General features: G+C 42.6%; 1 protein-coding gene across 4 annotated transcripts in view; it reads left to right on the top strand.

The window, feature by feature from the left end:
* BCL2L13 (BCL2 like 13) overlaps positions 1 to 15218 on the top strand; it is a 77426-nt gene that overhangs the window by 36866 nt on the left and 25342 nt on the right. For all 4 annotated transcript variants that reach the window (XM_050920889.1, XM_050920895.1, XM_050920910.1 and 1 more), the window contains one exon: positions 12811 to 12954. In XM_050920889.1, the coding sequence (XP_050776846.1) occupies positions 12811 to 12954 (144 nt within the window). The remainder of the gene's footprint in view (positions 1 to 12810; positions 12955 to 15218) is intronic.

The raw sequence follows: 15218 nt of genomic DNA on the forward strand, positions 1-15218 counted from the left end.
GGGCCCTGGAAACACCTCCATTTTGTCTTCAATCCTGTTTCTTACCTCTGGAGGAACTTTGCTACGAATTGAAGCTCTGAACAAAGGACTGAATGACCCATCCAAGCTGTGGATGTATTCCAGAGATTTGACTTAATCCAGCAGTTCGTTCAATCACTGCTACAAGCTTGACCCAAGAACTTTGCCATTACTGTGTGTAATTGATTCCTTTAACCAATTTTAACTCTCACCTTTCTTTCTTTTTATGAATAAACCATTAGATTTTAGATACTAAAGGATTGGCATCAGGATGATTTTTGGGTAAGATATAAATTATATATTGACCTGGGTGTGTGGCTGGTCCTTTGGGATCAGAAGAACCTATTATTTGATGAGACTGGTTGTAAAGAACCACTCATCTCTGAATCCGATGTTTCTGATGGTGATATAAAACCTGGAATGCCTAAGGAAACTGTCTTTATGTACTCTTGCTAGCCGGTGTGGTGAAACAGAAGTTTACTTTTGTTGCTGGTTTGGTATATCCTGTGGGTGATTAGCCACCAGTTGGGGTGTATCTTGGCATCCTCAACTGCGACCCACTGAGGCACGGTTACAGTGATGTAATGGTCTCAGAATCCTGTCAGCTAGGCAGCTTATAGGATCACAAGCTATAAGAAGACATAGGTGGAGCGTGTATGTCTGCATATGTATGTAAATATAGTGTTTGGGCTTAAGGGGAAGAGCTGTAAAATATTGCCCAAATGATGGTTACAAATGTCATAATTATTTATTAATTTGATAAACTAAAGGAGGTATTTTACACAGGCACTATTGATTTACCCTTGGTGGATATCATCATTTTGTGTGTGCTGTCAGCCATTTTTTTTAAACGTAGTACATCTGAGCATGTGCAGTATGTCAACCTTGAATATAGACCAAGTAGCCAATGGGAACATAGAATTTGGACTTTCTGTCAGTGGTTTTAATCTAAATTAGAATTGTTGTTGCCAAGTTAATTCTCACTTGTTTCTTGTATAACAGTTTCAGAGGGAGAGGTTATTTTCTTGTTCCCTTTAACATGTTAAGTAGCTTCTTTTGGAGATAATTAATTTGGATTTATATTATCCTCCTTCCTTGACTGCAACCACCATGTAAGGAAAGAATAAAGAGAGATTTATTTACAAGTATAATAACAAAATTGTATAAAAGTAGAAAATAGTGACCCAGGCTTTCAAAAGTAATTACCAAAACTCAAGAAATACCTTAACAATTAACTAAATGCATGAACAAATAATTGAGTATTTTATTTCCATAACTAAAATCCTCTGCACTGAAATTCTTACCAAATTTTCTTAAGAATTTAGTAGTCTCCTACCCATATAACTTACTAGAACTAAGATTTTGCAGCCAAGTAGATCTTCCACCTTTTGGGTCTGGTTATTCAGCCCTTTAATCTGCAAGCCTGTGCAACTCCTTCCAGCCAATGGAGTTTCTGGTCCTAAACTAGCTTTTGATTGAGAATCTCAACCAAAATACATCTTAGATGCTTGCATCTTTTTTGCCGGAGCAGCCTCATCAGGACAAATATTGCATAGGACCTGATAGAATTAACCATCCAAGGTTGTCAGATTTTATTTCCAGTGGAAAAACTTTTAGTCCACAAGATACTGTTTCAGCAAACCAGAATGGAAAGTTTATAGTATAAATACAGTATATGCCTACATCTTTCCGTGGGGCATCCTTATACTCCAGGAATGTGTAGCAGTTCCTCTAATAATACTTTTTTGAATAGATGGAGTACGAATGTATTGGTTTCATTTCCTCTTAAATTCCTCTCTCTCTCTCCTGGACAGCATTTTGTAGAAAAACAACAGTTAGGATAAAAGAGAACAACTCTCGTGTCTTTTTATAGCAGCATAAGTCTTCTCCAGTTCTCCTTATCTGTTTTTTCCCCTTTGGAGAAGATGCTGTTAAGATAAATTAGAATAATCTATAGTTTTTATAAGTTGAGGTGTCTTGACCTACCAATTAGATTTGACTACTACAAAGTGTGAGGCTAGACTGGTAAGAATACTTTGGTCACTTGCTCTGTGCCCTGTTACAGAATTCGTATTATATTCTCAGAGCTCCAAACATTTTAGGGGGAAAAAATTTTGGAAAGCTTTTCATTGACAAATAAATCCTCTTTTATGTCAGATGTCTGTCTGCTTTTTTTTGTATTTTTATTACAAGGGGCACTTTGCACAGAAATGGACACTGTTTCCCTTGGGAGATTATCTGCTCCTCATGTTCACTTCTGCTACCTGAAGTTGTCGCAAACAAAGTGGTGTCATTTCAGGAGGGGAAGCCAACAGTAGGAGCAGATAAATTCCTAAGGAGGGGCAGATGCTGTTCCCATGCAAAATGTCCCCAATAATAAAAATCTGAGGGAAGATGGCAGATTTGATATCAATTTTTTCTAAAGAGAATAGTTTTTCAAAATTTTCATCACCCGTGCATGAAGTAACATTGGATCTTACATTGTACTTAAGTGTCCTGTCAAGTTTGCTTTTGCCAAGGAATGCTATTCATTGCAGAGGAGTCATTTAGCCTTTTAGTACAATTCTGAATAGGGATACTGAATTGAAATAAGCCCTTGCTTGACTAAAAGCAAGCATCTGAACAAAAAATTTTCACTCCTGTTCCGTGCTGCTTAACACATCTGTTCCAAAAAATTACATGGCATATTAAGGAACCAAAGATGCACAGGAGATGCAGCAGAAAACAGTCATCTAAAGGTTAAATACAAATCATTTGTCTTCAAGTGGAATGCCTCAGCACATGTTTTGTCTGGGTTTATGTTTTATCTGGCTTAGAAAAAAATAAAACAGAAGCTGGAAAGATGAAGTAATTTTATTTAAAAAAAAAAAAAAGCTACACCCATTTTGCTCAGCATAGCATCTGGCAGTTTATGCAGTGCAATGCTTTTCTTGCCACAGATAGCCTGTGACTAGTACTGGAAAAAAAAAAAACTTCACATTCAAACTAGTTTGAGCTGCCTTCTGCCAGATGAAAAATGGCGTGATGCCATTTAGCAATACAGGCATGGTGAAGAACCCAGTGTCAGAAGTAAACCAGTTTCCACCATGATTTGATACTGGTTTAATAGAGATATCTTGAATATAAAATTAATACAAAATACTTTGAATGCCTTGGATCTCAAAGCACTTTTCAATGCCCGTGTGAAGTAAGTTTCCCCATTTTACAGATGGGGGAAACTGAAACACAGAGAAGTTAAGTGATACCCAAAGTCATTAAGTCAGTGAAAGACCTAAGAATGGTTGGCTCCCAGATCCCAACACAGATAGTTCAGCTTCTCTACATTATCTAAAATTAGGTTCTGATTCTGGTCCCTGTCCTGGACTCTGTATGTTGGTTGATATGGCAGCATATAGGGGACATAGAGGTGCTGCAGCTGGCTGGGGAAGAATTTTCTTGACCCAGTGCTGCTCCACGTTCAGCTTCCGGCCTAGAGACAGGAGTGGGAAGTGACACAACCTATAATCAAGTTGGATTGAGCTAATTTACACCAAGAGCCATATGGAACCCTAGATGGCCCAGAATCCAGGCAGAAAGATGATGCGCCTTCTGTGAGGCCCAGCACAGAATCTCTCTATTGGTGTTGGTCTGCAGTGATAAAATTGGTTCACTGAGAAATAAGTATGCACGTGCGTTTCATCAGTCTGGTGTAGAATCAGGAACATGTGCCATATTTCAACAGTACAGTTTTTCACAGAACTTATGCACCTTGCAAACATGAGCAGAAAGGAGACAATACTAAATATAGCTGCATTTGTTATTTTCAATGGAAAACTCTAGAATGTTTCCAATATGGCAGAACTGCCTAGTGACTCTAGACCAGGGGCAGGCAAACTTTTTGGCCTGAGGGCCGCATCGGGTTTTGGAAATTATCTGGAGGGCTGGTTAGGGGAGGGTTGGTAAGGAATTTCAATAGTCAAAAATGCTTTCTCTTCAGAATCTGATATGAAAGTAACATGTAGGAGCCTTAAGGCTTCTCCTGTGCTGTTTAAATGTTGTCCTTCAACTTTTTTTAGGAGCAGCCTTATTTCAGAGAGTAAATTATTGTTTCTTCAAGAAGATCGATCTCTCTAATCTGTTTTAGAAATCCAGCTTTAGTAGCCATATTTGAAATCTGTGAGCTAGATACTTTATTTTTATACCTCCAAAATACATAATTACAAAAAATATAATTACTTAAATATACCACTCCAAATAATTTTGCGGTAGAATCCTGGTTTTGTGAATTGAGTCAGAAGATACCAGTTATGTAAGGATAATTGAGAATCGACTAAGCAGGTAAATGGGCTGGCAGTTTGTAAGAAAAGGAGGTTCACATAGTCATGAAGCTAGAAGATAGGACATTAAGAATGAGTCTACTGAAGGTTTCATGTGATATGACTACTGTGAAACATTACACAAATGAAGGAGCTACTCTCTTTTTCCTACACTGCCCCTTCAAAACCTGATTGAGTTGTGTACTGTTTGTGCTAAATTTTCTTGGTTACACTGGTGTAGCCTTGCTTGCTTAGTGGAATTGTAGTGGTGTAACTAAATGGAGAATTATCTCATTGTTACAGCTAGTCAGAAAGTTGCGGATGACAGTTTTCCTGATTAAAAAAAAAAAATTTTTTTTGTTCAATAATTTGTATGAAGTTTTCCCTACTCTCCCCACTCCCCTTTTCTGACGAGTTCTACTTAGTCCTAAGTAGCACACTTTCTCTGTGCACTATAATGCACATAGCCTTTAGTATTGCTGCATATATTCTGGGTTATCATGTAATGAAGGGCCCTGTTAATGCTTATGTACAATGATGGAAAGAGCCATGGTAGCTTATGGGACTTATTTTTTTTTACTTTTGTGTAGGTAAAATCTCAACTCTGACATTTAGTCATGCATCCTTTTTGCACATAATAAATATAAAAAGGTAACTGTGATTTAATCAGGATGGGGATATTGTAGGCTCTTTAATCCAGCTTTGTGGTAGCACTGTGGCAGCCTGATCCTGCCTCCCCTGAAGTCAATGACAGACCTCCTAATGATGTCAGTGGGAGCAGAATCAGACCTTGTATGCTGCTGTGCATGGAACTGAAGATCAAGACCTGAATTTGGTGTCTCACTCTTCAGGCCTGCTCAGGTTTAGTGAGAATTAGGGTATGTCTACACTATGGGATTACTCTTGATTTTACAGAATTTGATTTTTGGAAATAGATTGTATAAAGTCGAGTGCATGCTGCCACTTTAAGCACATTAATTTGGGGATGTGCGTCCATAGCACCAAGGCTAACGTCTGTTTCCGGAGTCTTGCACTGTGGGTAGCTATCCCATAGTTCCCACAGTGTCCCCCGCTCATTGAAATTCTGGGTTGAGATCCCAATGCCTGATAGGATGAAAAACATTGTTGCGGGTGGTTCTGGGTACATGCTTTCACGGAGGGAGGCAGAGGGGGGCCTGACAACAACGGCAGACAACCGTTTCGCACCTTTTTTCCTGGATTACCTGTGCAGACGACATACCATGGCAATCATGGAGCTCGCTCAGCTCAACGCAGCAGTTGTGAACATTGTAAACACCTTGTGCATTATTGTGCAGTTTATGCTGAACCGGAACCTGGAAAACCAGGTGAGGAGAGATGGCAGCGTGGCGATAAGAGCGATGAGGACATGGACACAGTATTCTCTGTAACCGTGGGCCCCGGCGCTTTGGAGATTGTGCTGTTAATGGGGCAGGTTCATGCCGTGGAATGCCGATTCTGGACCCTGGAAACAAGCACAGACTGATGGGACCGCATAGTGTTGTAGGTGTGGGACAAGTCCCAGTGGCTGCGAAACTTTCGTATGCATAGGGCCACTTTCATGGAACTTTGACTTGCTTTCCCTTGCCCTGAAGCACCAGAATACCAAGATGAGAGCACCCCTCACAGTTGAGAAGCTAGTGGCAGTAGCCTTGTGGAAGCTTGCAGTGCTAGACAGCTACCAGTCAGTCAGGAATCAATTTGGAGTGGGCAAATCTACTGTGGGGGCTGCTGTGATGCAAGTAGCCAAAGCAATCACTGAGCTGCTGCTACTAAAGGTAGTGACTCTGGGACATGTGCAGGTCATATTGGATGGCTTTGCTGCAATGGGATTCCCTAATTGTGGTGGGGCAATAGATGGAACCCATATCCCTATTTTGGCACTGGAGCACCAGGGCAGCCAGTATATAAACCGCAAGGGGTACTTTTCAGTGGTGCTGCAAGCACTAGTGGATCACAAGGGACATTTCACCAACATCAATGTGGGATGGCCGGGAAGGGTTCATGAGGCTCACGTCTTTAGGAACACTACTCTGTTTAAACGACTGCAGCAAGAGATTTACTTCCCAGACCAGAAAATAACCGTTGGGGATGTTGAAATGCCTACAGTTATCCTTGGGGACCCAGCCTACCCCTTAATGCCATGGCTTATGAAGCCATACACAGGCAGCCTGGACAGTAGTCAGGAGCTGTTCAACTATAGGCTGAGCAAGTGCAGAATGGTGGTAGAATGTGCATTTGGACATTTAAAGGGTTGCTGGTGCACTTTACTGACTCGCTTAGACCTCAGCTAAACCAATATTCCCATTGTTATTGCTGCTTGCTGTGTGCTCCATAATCTCTGTGAGAGTGAGGGGGAGACATTTATGGTGGGATGGGAGGTTGAGGCAAATCGCCTGGCCGCTGATTACATGCAGCCAGACACCAGGGCGATTAGAAGAGCACACCAGGAAGTGTGCGCATCAGAGAAGCTTTGAAAACCAGTTTCGTGACTGGCCAGGCTATGGTGTGAGAGTTCTGTTTGTTTCTCCTCGATGAAAACCTGTCCCCTTGATTGACTTTTTCCCTGTAAGCCACCCACTCTCCCCCCTTCGATCACAGCTTGCTTTCAAAGGAAATAAAGTCACTATCGTTTACAAACCATGTATTCTTTATTAATTGATTATAAAAATAGGGAGAGAACCAACAAGGTAGCCCATATGGGGTATGGGAGGAGGGAAGGAAGGAAAAGGCCACTTCAAAACTTGTTGAATGACAGCCTTTTCCTTGGGCTGTCCACTGGGGTGGAGTGGCAGGGTCCATGGACCCCCCCCCCCCGCATTGTTGGGCATTTGCGTGAGGAGGCTATGGAACTTGGGAAGGGTGGAGGGCGGTTATACAGGGGCTGCAGCGGCACTCTGTGATCCTGCTGCCATTCCTGGAGCTCCATCAGACACCAGAGCATGTCCATTTGATCCCGCAGTAGTTCCAGCATTGCATCCTGCCTCCTCTGATCTTCCTGCCGCCACCTCTCATCTCGAGTGTCCTTCCTGTCCTCACGTTCGTTGGCGGCTTTCCTGTACTGTGATACTGTGTCCTTCCACTCATTCAAATGAGCTCTTTCACTGCAGGTCGACTGCATGATCTCAGAAAACATTTCATCTCGCGTGCGTTTTTTTCACCACCTTATCTGAGAGAGCCTTCGCGATGGAAGAGGGAGGCTTGAAAAATTTGCAGCTGTGGGAGGGGAAAAAAGGGAGAGAAGTATTTAAAAAGATACATTTTACAGAACAATGAGTATACTCTTTCACAGTGAACAACAATATTCACATTACATAGCATGTGATTTTGGTACAAGGTCGCATTTTGCATCTTAATGAGTGCCTGCGGCTTTGGTGTTTAGAGATCACAGATGCAGGGCCAGGCAAGAGAATTTGACTTGCATGCAGCCATGGTAAGCCATTGTCTTTTGGCTTCTGCAGCCTTCATAAAAGCAGTGCCCTCCTTTCCCATACCAAGCAAAGGCCATTGAGTGCTGCGGTTTTTGTGTTAACGTGCAGCAGCAGAAATCAAACTAACCCCCCTCTCAATCCAATTGTCTGGGATGACCGCTTTATCCCTCCCCCCACTGCGTGGCTGGTATCGGGGAAGATCCCTGCTAGCCAGACGCGAACAGTTCAGCGCTAATGCCCCCCCCCCCCGCCTTGGCTAGCTGCAGGGAAGGATTTCTTTTCAGCCACAGGCAAACAGCCCAGTAGGAACGGCCACCTCTGTCCCCTTAATTAAATTCCTGTATTTCAACCAGGTTACCGTGAAAGATATCACTCTCCTGAGGATAACACAGTGAGATAAAGAACGGATGTAGCTTGAATGCTAGCAAACACCGGGACCATATGCTGCCAGGCTTTGTCGTGCAATGATACCAGATTACTTGCTTCTAGCATGGCGTGGTAAAGTGTCCTACCATGGAGGACGGAATAAGGCTGCCCTGCCCAGAAACCTGCAAAGGCTTTTGGAGTACCTCCAGGAGAGCTTCATGGGGATGTCCCTGGAGGATTTCCACTCCATCCCCAGACACATTAACAGACTTTTCCAGTAGCTGTACTGGCCACGAATGCATCTCAAGTCCTCAGGGCAAATTAATCATTAAAAAAGTTTGCTTTTAAACCATGTTTTATATTTACAAAGATACACTCACCAGAGGTCCCTTCTATGGTTTCATGGTACGGAATACCGCCTTGGGAGGGTACTTCAGTCAGGCTGAATAAAAGATCCTGGCTTTTGGGGAGAACGGTGTGCTGTGTGCTCTCTGCAAGCTTGTCATCGTCGTCCTCATATTGCTGGTCCGCAAAATCCTCAGGCATGGCTGAGAGTACCCCCTCCTTGGAATCCACGGTCAGGGGTAGAGTAGTGGTGGCGGCCCCCCCTAGAATTGCATGTAGCTCAGTGTAGAAGTGGCATGTCTGCAGCTCTGCCTCGGACCTTCCATTTGCTTCTTTGGTTTTCTGGTAGGCTTGTCTGAGCTCCTTAACTTTCACACGGCACTGTAGTGAGTCCCTGTTATGGCCTCTCTCCATCGTGCCCTTGGAGACTTTTTTTTAAATGTTTTGGCATTCTGTCTTTTGGAACATAGTTCTGCTTGCATGGAATTGTCTCCCCATACAGCGATCAGATCCAGTACCTCCTGTATGGTCCATACTGGAGCTCTTTTTTGATTCTTGGACTGCATGGTTACCTGTGCTGATCAGCTCTCCATGTTGGGCAAACAGGAAATGAATTTCAAAAGTTTGCGGGGCTTTTCCTGTCTACCTAGCCAGTGCATACGAGTTCAGATTGCGGTGCAGAGCGGTCACAATGGTGCACTGTGGGATAGCTTCCGGAGGCCAATACTGTCGAATTGCGTCCACGCTAACCCTAATTCGAACCGGCAATATCGATTTCAGCGCTACTCGTCCGGGAGGAGTACAGAAATCGATTTTAAGAGCCCTTTATGTCGAAGTAAATGGCTTCGTTGTGTGGACGGGTGCAGGGTTAATTCGATTTAGCACTGATAAATTCAACCTAAACTTGTAGTATAGACCAGGCCTAAGGAAGATCAAATGCTTAACATGCAAGGGAGGAAAGACACTGTCATATGCAGTATGCGATTATTCATTCTAATGTCTTTGTGGTGATGCACCCCGTAATGCTTTATGGGAATATGCTTAATACGAATATGCTTATGAATGGATATATGACATAACTGGAATATGTTTTATGCGACATATGCCATGTAACACATCTCTGCAAAGGTTGTGATCTACTGAATATATTAATCCTATTCGTAGGCATGTCATTTTTGTACTTGAAGTTATGAATATTGGCGGAGTACTTGCTTGATTTTAAGTAGCCTTAGTAAAGCATTTGGTCAGCTTCTTGAGAAAGGAATGTGCAAATTAAGTGCCCAGTCAAGAAACACTTAATGAACAGTGAATCTTGGAAGACTCCAATCCACATAAGAAGCCTTCCTGGAGACATTCAAGATAGCATATGGGCAATGGCTGCTGCCTGAAAAAACTGAGTCATGCATGGACATGTGACTTGCCCATGTGACTCCAAAACTCCATCTTGGAGCTGGACTTTGCATAGGGGAGAAGAGGGGGTCTCCACCCACAAGAGAGAGTCTATTTATTTAAGCCCCTGGAACACCCCTCCATTTGATCTTCAGCTGGCTCAAGAGAGAGCCTCTCCACCCCCAAAGGATACCTGAAAGAAACTGCAACAAAGGACAGTAACCACAGGGGTGAGTGTTTGCTGGACCCAGACTAGAAGAAGGCTAGTCTGTAAAAGAAGCTTTTTGGAACATCTCTGAGGGTGAGATTTCATCTATATTCAATTTTCTTACTGTATTAGGCTTAGACTTGCATGTTTTATTTTATTTTGTTTGGTAATTTACTTTGTTCTGTCTGTTACTACTTGGAACCACTTAAATCCTATTTTTTGTATTTAATAAAATCACTTTTTACTTATTAATTAACCCAGAGTATGTATTAATGCCTGGTGGGCGTGGGGGGGGGCAGCAAACAGCTGTGCATATCTCTATCAGTGTTATAGAGGGTGAACAATTTGAGTTTATCCTGTATAAGCTTTACAGGGTGAAAGGGGTTTATTTGGGGTTTGGACCCCATTGGGACTTGGGCATCTGAGTGTTGGAAACAGGAACACTTCTTAAACTGCTTTCAGTTAAGCCTGCAGTTTGGGGGGATGTTGTTCAGACCTGGGCCTGGGTTTGCCACAGGCTAGCGTGTCTGGCACAAACCAGGCAGGGCACTCAAATCCCAAGCTGGCAAGAAAGCAGGGGCAGAAGTAGTCTCAACACATCAGCTGGCAGTTCCCAAGGGGGTTTCTGTGATCCAGCGCGTCAGTCTTCATTTCCTAACTAGTCTTTTTTCCCCTCCAGCTTTAAGTACATGCTCTTCACTGAGGGCTAAGCATATGCCATGTTTGAGGTTTAAAAGTTAACATTATTTTGGCCCCCTAGGTGTGCCCAAAGTACCTGAGGGAATAAAGCTATAACTTAACTTTTAAAAAAAAAAAATCAGTGCGTGCTAGAGAAATTTTAATGTGCGGCAGCAGGGTCCACACAGATAGGTAGTGCATGGCGCAGTGGAGTGCTGTGGAATTACATATCAACTTGCCATACAATGTGTTCATGTAAATCTGGAATTCAGAAAACTGAATAAAATTTCCTGACTCTCCCTCTCCCATTCTGTGCTGAGACAGTGTGAGAAACTTCATTCCAGAAGAGCAAGAAGTATCTGAAAATGTACTTTTAAAATGAAAGTGTTATCTCAGTCACAACCGTATGAATGAAATTGTTAACCTTTAAGATGGCAAGGGTAGATGTAATACACTCTGTCCTTCCCTTTTGACAAGACCCCTCCAGTCTTCCATGTTCAGTTGTCAAGCAGCCAAAACACCCAATACCTCTTACCCAGTGAGCAGGCATCTTTGTGCGCCCCATCTGGGTTTTCACAGCTGTACATCTGAGTAGGAATCTACCCTGGGCTCTGTACCAGGCTCAACCCTTGGCCTGTTTTTCCCATGTCACTTTCCCCTTTTTCCTCCCTGAGAGTATGGCCAGGACCAACACAGGAGATGCTGGTTGGAGCAAGATGTTCAGGCTGGAGGACGAAGAGGTAGCAGCCTTCCCGTTAGAGGAAAGCTGGCATTTGGAATTCATTCTAGGAGATAGTCTTGACTTTGACCTGGCTCCTGTGGCCAGAAACCAAACCTTTTCCTCATAAACCACTTTCTAGTGACCCCTTAGGGGACTAGTCGGTCCTTATGGAGAATAGATGTGCAGTGCATTTATTGGGCCGTGGGTACTTTAAAGCTGAGTGATGGTTTCTCCTGTGCCTGCTCAATATGCTCTTTTCAAGTGTTGATGACTCTAATTCAAACCATTTTTCCCTAAACTTGGCAAAGTGCTACATACAAACTTGGCACCGAGGGCAATTTATGTGCTTGTGGAGAATAAGCTCAAAGTTTAAAAGTTCAGCTGTTTTCTGCTTAGGCAAAACCAAGGATAGCGGGGTATGAAGACCAAGAATAGAAATTGGAAGAACAAAAGGCGAATGTCTTTGGAAGGTTACAAACATGTTAAATTGAGCACAGAAGAGAGTGTTTTATGAAGACACTTTTGTAACATTAGGTATAACCCTGTGCCATGCAGGCCGTGCTACACTACTTGGGCTCTTGTTCTTTCCCACCCATTCCAAAAGTACACATAAGCCTTCTGAAGGGATTTCCTAACACTATGCATCTGCCCAAGAGTGTCTGTGAATTTGCTGCTTAGTTACATTTTGCGTTACTATCCTGTTTTCCCCTTCAAATTGTCCTCACCGCCTCCATCCGTATTTGTTATAGGTTATGTAACATCTGTGGGGAGCAGGGGGAAGTCCTGTCACCTATCTAGTTATCTACCCTAATCTTGTGTTGGAGAGGGATGGTGCACAAAAATGCATTGCACTTGTCTTCTGTAAGAGGGTCTACCACAGAAGCTACTCTAAAGTGGAAATCTCTTTACCTCAGATGAAATGCTGCTGCCCTATTGTTCTGTATATTGGTTTTATCCCATGGCTGTGTAAAACTGAAGCATGTAGTCCACCATAGCTTTGTATAACTGTAGACCAGGGGCTCTCAAACTGGGGGTCGAACCCCTCAGGGGGTCACAAGGTTATTAAATGGGGGGTCATGAGCTGTCAGCCTCCACCTTAAACCCTGTTTTGTATCCAGCATTTATAATGATATTAAATATATTAAAAAGTGTTTTTAATGTATGGGGGGGGGTCACACTCAGAGGCTTGCTGTGTGAAAGGGGTCACCAGTATAAAAGTCTGAGAATTCCTGCTGTAGACTAAGATCATTAGCTTTTAAACTATATGAACACTCCCTTTTCTCACACAGTGGTGGTGAATCTAGGATATGTTATCATTCTCAATCATTTTGTCTTTTTAAGGTGTTGGTGCCTCTGGTTCTGCTGCAGCAATTCCTGATGGAGCTGACAAAACGAGGCCAGGAGCCACTCGGTGCACTTTTGCAGTTTGGAGTGACGTACTTAGAAGACTATGCTGCAGACTACATCATACAGCAAGGAGGATGGGTAAGAAGGCAGTGGTTGGTTGATTGCATAGCCCTTTGAGTGTGCGCTTCCATATATGTTGTTTAACTCACCCTCTGCTGGTCATTCTACTAATGAGGTTTAGAGGATTTGCTAGTGAGTCAAGAGGTAGAGATAAGAGCAGTGATTTGCTAGCCTCCAAAAAGGAAGGCTTGTACTCTTAAAGGGGGATATATGATTTGGGATATGGGCTTGTCCATTGAGTTGAAGTGGGTCTCCAATGGAAAACAATTACTGAGCCTTGTATTGAGCACATCAAGATACAAATTCTATTCCTGTGTGGTTAGCTTCTTTTCTTCTGGTGTATAGAGTGTTGTACTTTGGAAACAAATATACATAGGCCAGTAGCCACAGATGTACTGTGTGGGAGAGTTTGGTCTCTTGAATTTTTTGCCCCGCTCTGGTGAGTGCTGGAAAGTTTGTGTACAATATTTTCCCCTCTTTGACATAAACTTTGAAATGTCTTTGACAGAGGATGATCTCTTAGTAATTCCATATAAGAAAGTCAGTAGGCATCACTGTGGAGACTTGAGTGCCTTTTATTATACATCATGTTATCCAGTAAGTAATTAAATCTTGCACTAAATCTTGTTGCAAAATTCTTAAGTGCATAGTAACCTGGAGCTTGAGATTCATGGTGTATTGAAAGGTACATTTTAAAAATATATATCCACACACTTTGTACTGGAGTGTAGTAGATCCAATTTCTGATCCATGTTGGAGTCCACCAAAAATGTGAAACCTGTTATTCCTAGCCCCAGAGGTTGGGCTTCCAGATTATTTGTCTCAGGAAGGTAGAACATTGCCAGATTGAAATGGAATTAATCTGGGATTAGTGAAATGACTCCAGCAAGTTGGTTTTATTGTAAAGTAAGCTGGTCAGGGAAATCCAGTGATTAAAAAGTCCTAACAGGGAAAAATCACATTTGAACAGCTTCTCATATTTCAGTATTTTCACTGAATTTTTCTTTGGCAGTGGAGTTCCATACTCACTCACTTCCTCCTTGTCCCCAACTACTTCACCTCTTGGCAACAGGATGTACTGGTTTCTTATATTGGTGCTAATAGGTTGTTTTTCTGGTGCAATCAGCCATTTTGTCTGTCTGACATTCAACTTGTGCAGGATGGGCAGGGACAGTTGTACTTGGCATGCATTTCAGACCTTGGTTTAATTAGTAACTGCACTAAGATTCAAATGTTTATTGCTTTTGGTTAAATCTCTGTTTGCAATTTTAAGGAAGAAGACTATTGGCGTTGTGCCTTATATAAAGCTGCTGTTCTTGATGCCTTACCTCTGAAAAGGCCATGCTCCATTCTTCAGTGTCCTTTTTGAAGCCTTTTATAAACATACTTGTTACAGCCCAGAGCTGCTGAAAACAAGCAGATTCCCAGTATGGCCTTGGAGGGAGGGAATGTGTGCTTTGTGTTGTCTTTGTGACTGTGCATGTGGCTGGGTAGACTGCATTTCGTCGATCGTGAGCTTGTCTGTATGCACCCACTCAGGCATAAAATCAGAATGACACAAGTGGCATAGCAAACAAGCCAGAACTATTTTTGAAACAGAACAGAAAAGGCAGGGAAAGAAATGAGGTGATGGAAACTTTCCAACTGAATAAATGTGGCAGCAGTGACCGATCGTCATTTGCTCCATAGATGCAGGGCGGGCGCCTGTGCACATGGTTTTTCTAAGAAAGAATATGTTTTTGCCCTTTGTTTCATGTAATGTAAATATTCAGTTTCATTAGGCAATATCAATTTTTCTGTGGGTTATGGATTAGAGAGATCATATTCCAGATGCTAGCTAGACTTGAAACTGGGGGTGGGGTATGGGTTACTGTTTGGGCTCCTGAAATGAAGGTAGCTCAATTATTTGTAGTATCTGAAACCATGGCAGGCTATTAGCCAAAACCTTTTTCATGGCTGTTTCTAAGCAGTATTTTCCCTAGGAGTTCTGTGTGGATTGTAGCAGGTTACTAATAGTGCCACTCTACCATGTTATATCCTCACAGCTCTAATCTCCAGTGAATGGTGACATAGGGACAATGAGAAGTGCAGTCATGGTACTGCCCAAGAGCTATTTGAGGATAAGACAGACAGATAACCAGTGCTGTCTAGTTCATTATTCTTGTCATGTTGAAACTGTGCAAATGGAGCAAGCAGCATGTGCAGTAGTGCCTGTTTAGGGCGCATTTAAAACTGAAGTGATACCAGAGCGGCTTAAGCCTGTCAGCTTCTGGACCAAAGGT

This window comes from Gopherus flavomarginatus, chromosome 1 (assembly GCF_025201925.1).
Source record: "Gopherus flavomarginatus isolate rGopFla2 chromosome 1, rGopFla2.mat.asm, whole genome shotgun sequence".
In the NCBI taxonomy this organism is placed as follows: domain Eukaryota; kingdom Metazoa; phylum Chordata; order Testudines; family Testudinidae; genus Gopherus; species Gopherus flavomarginatus.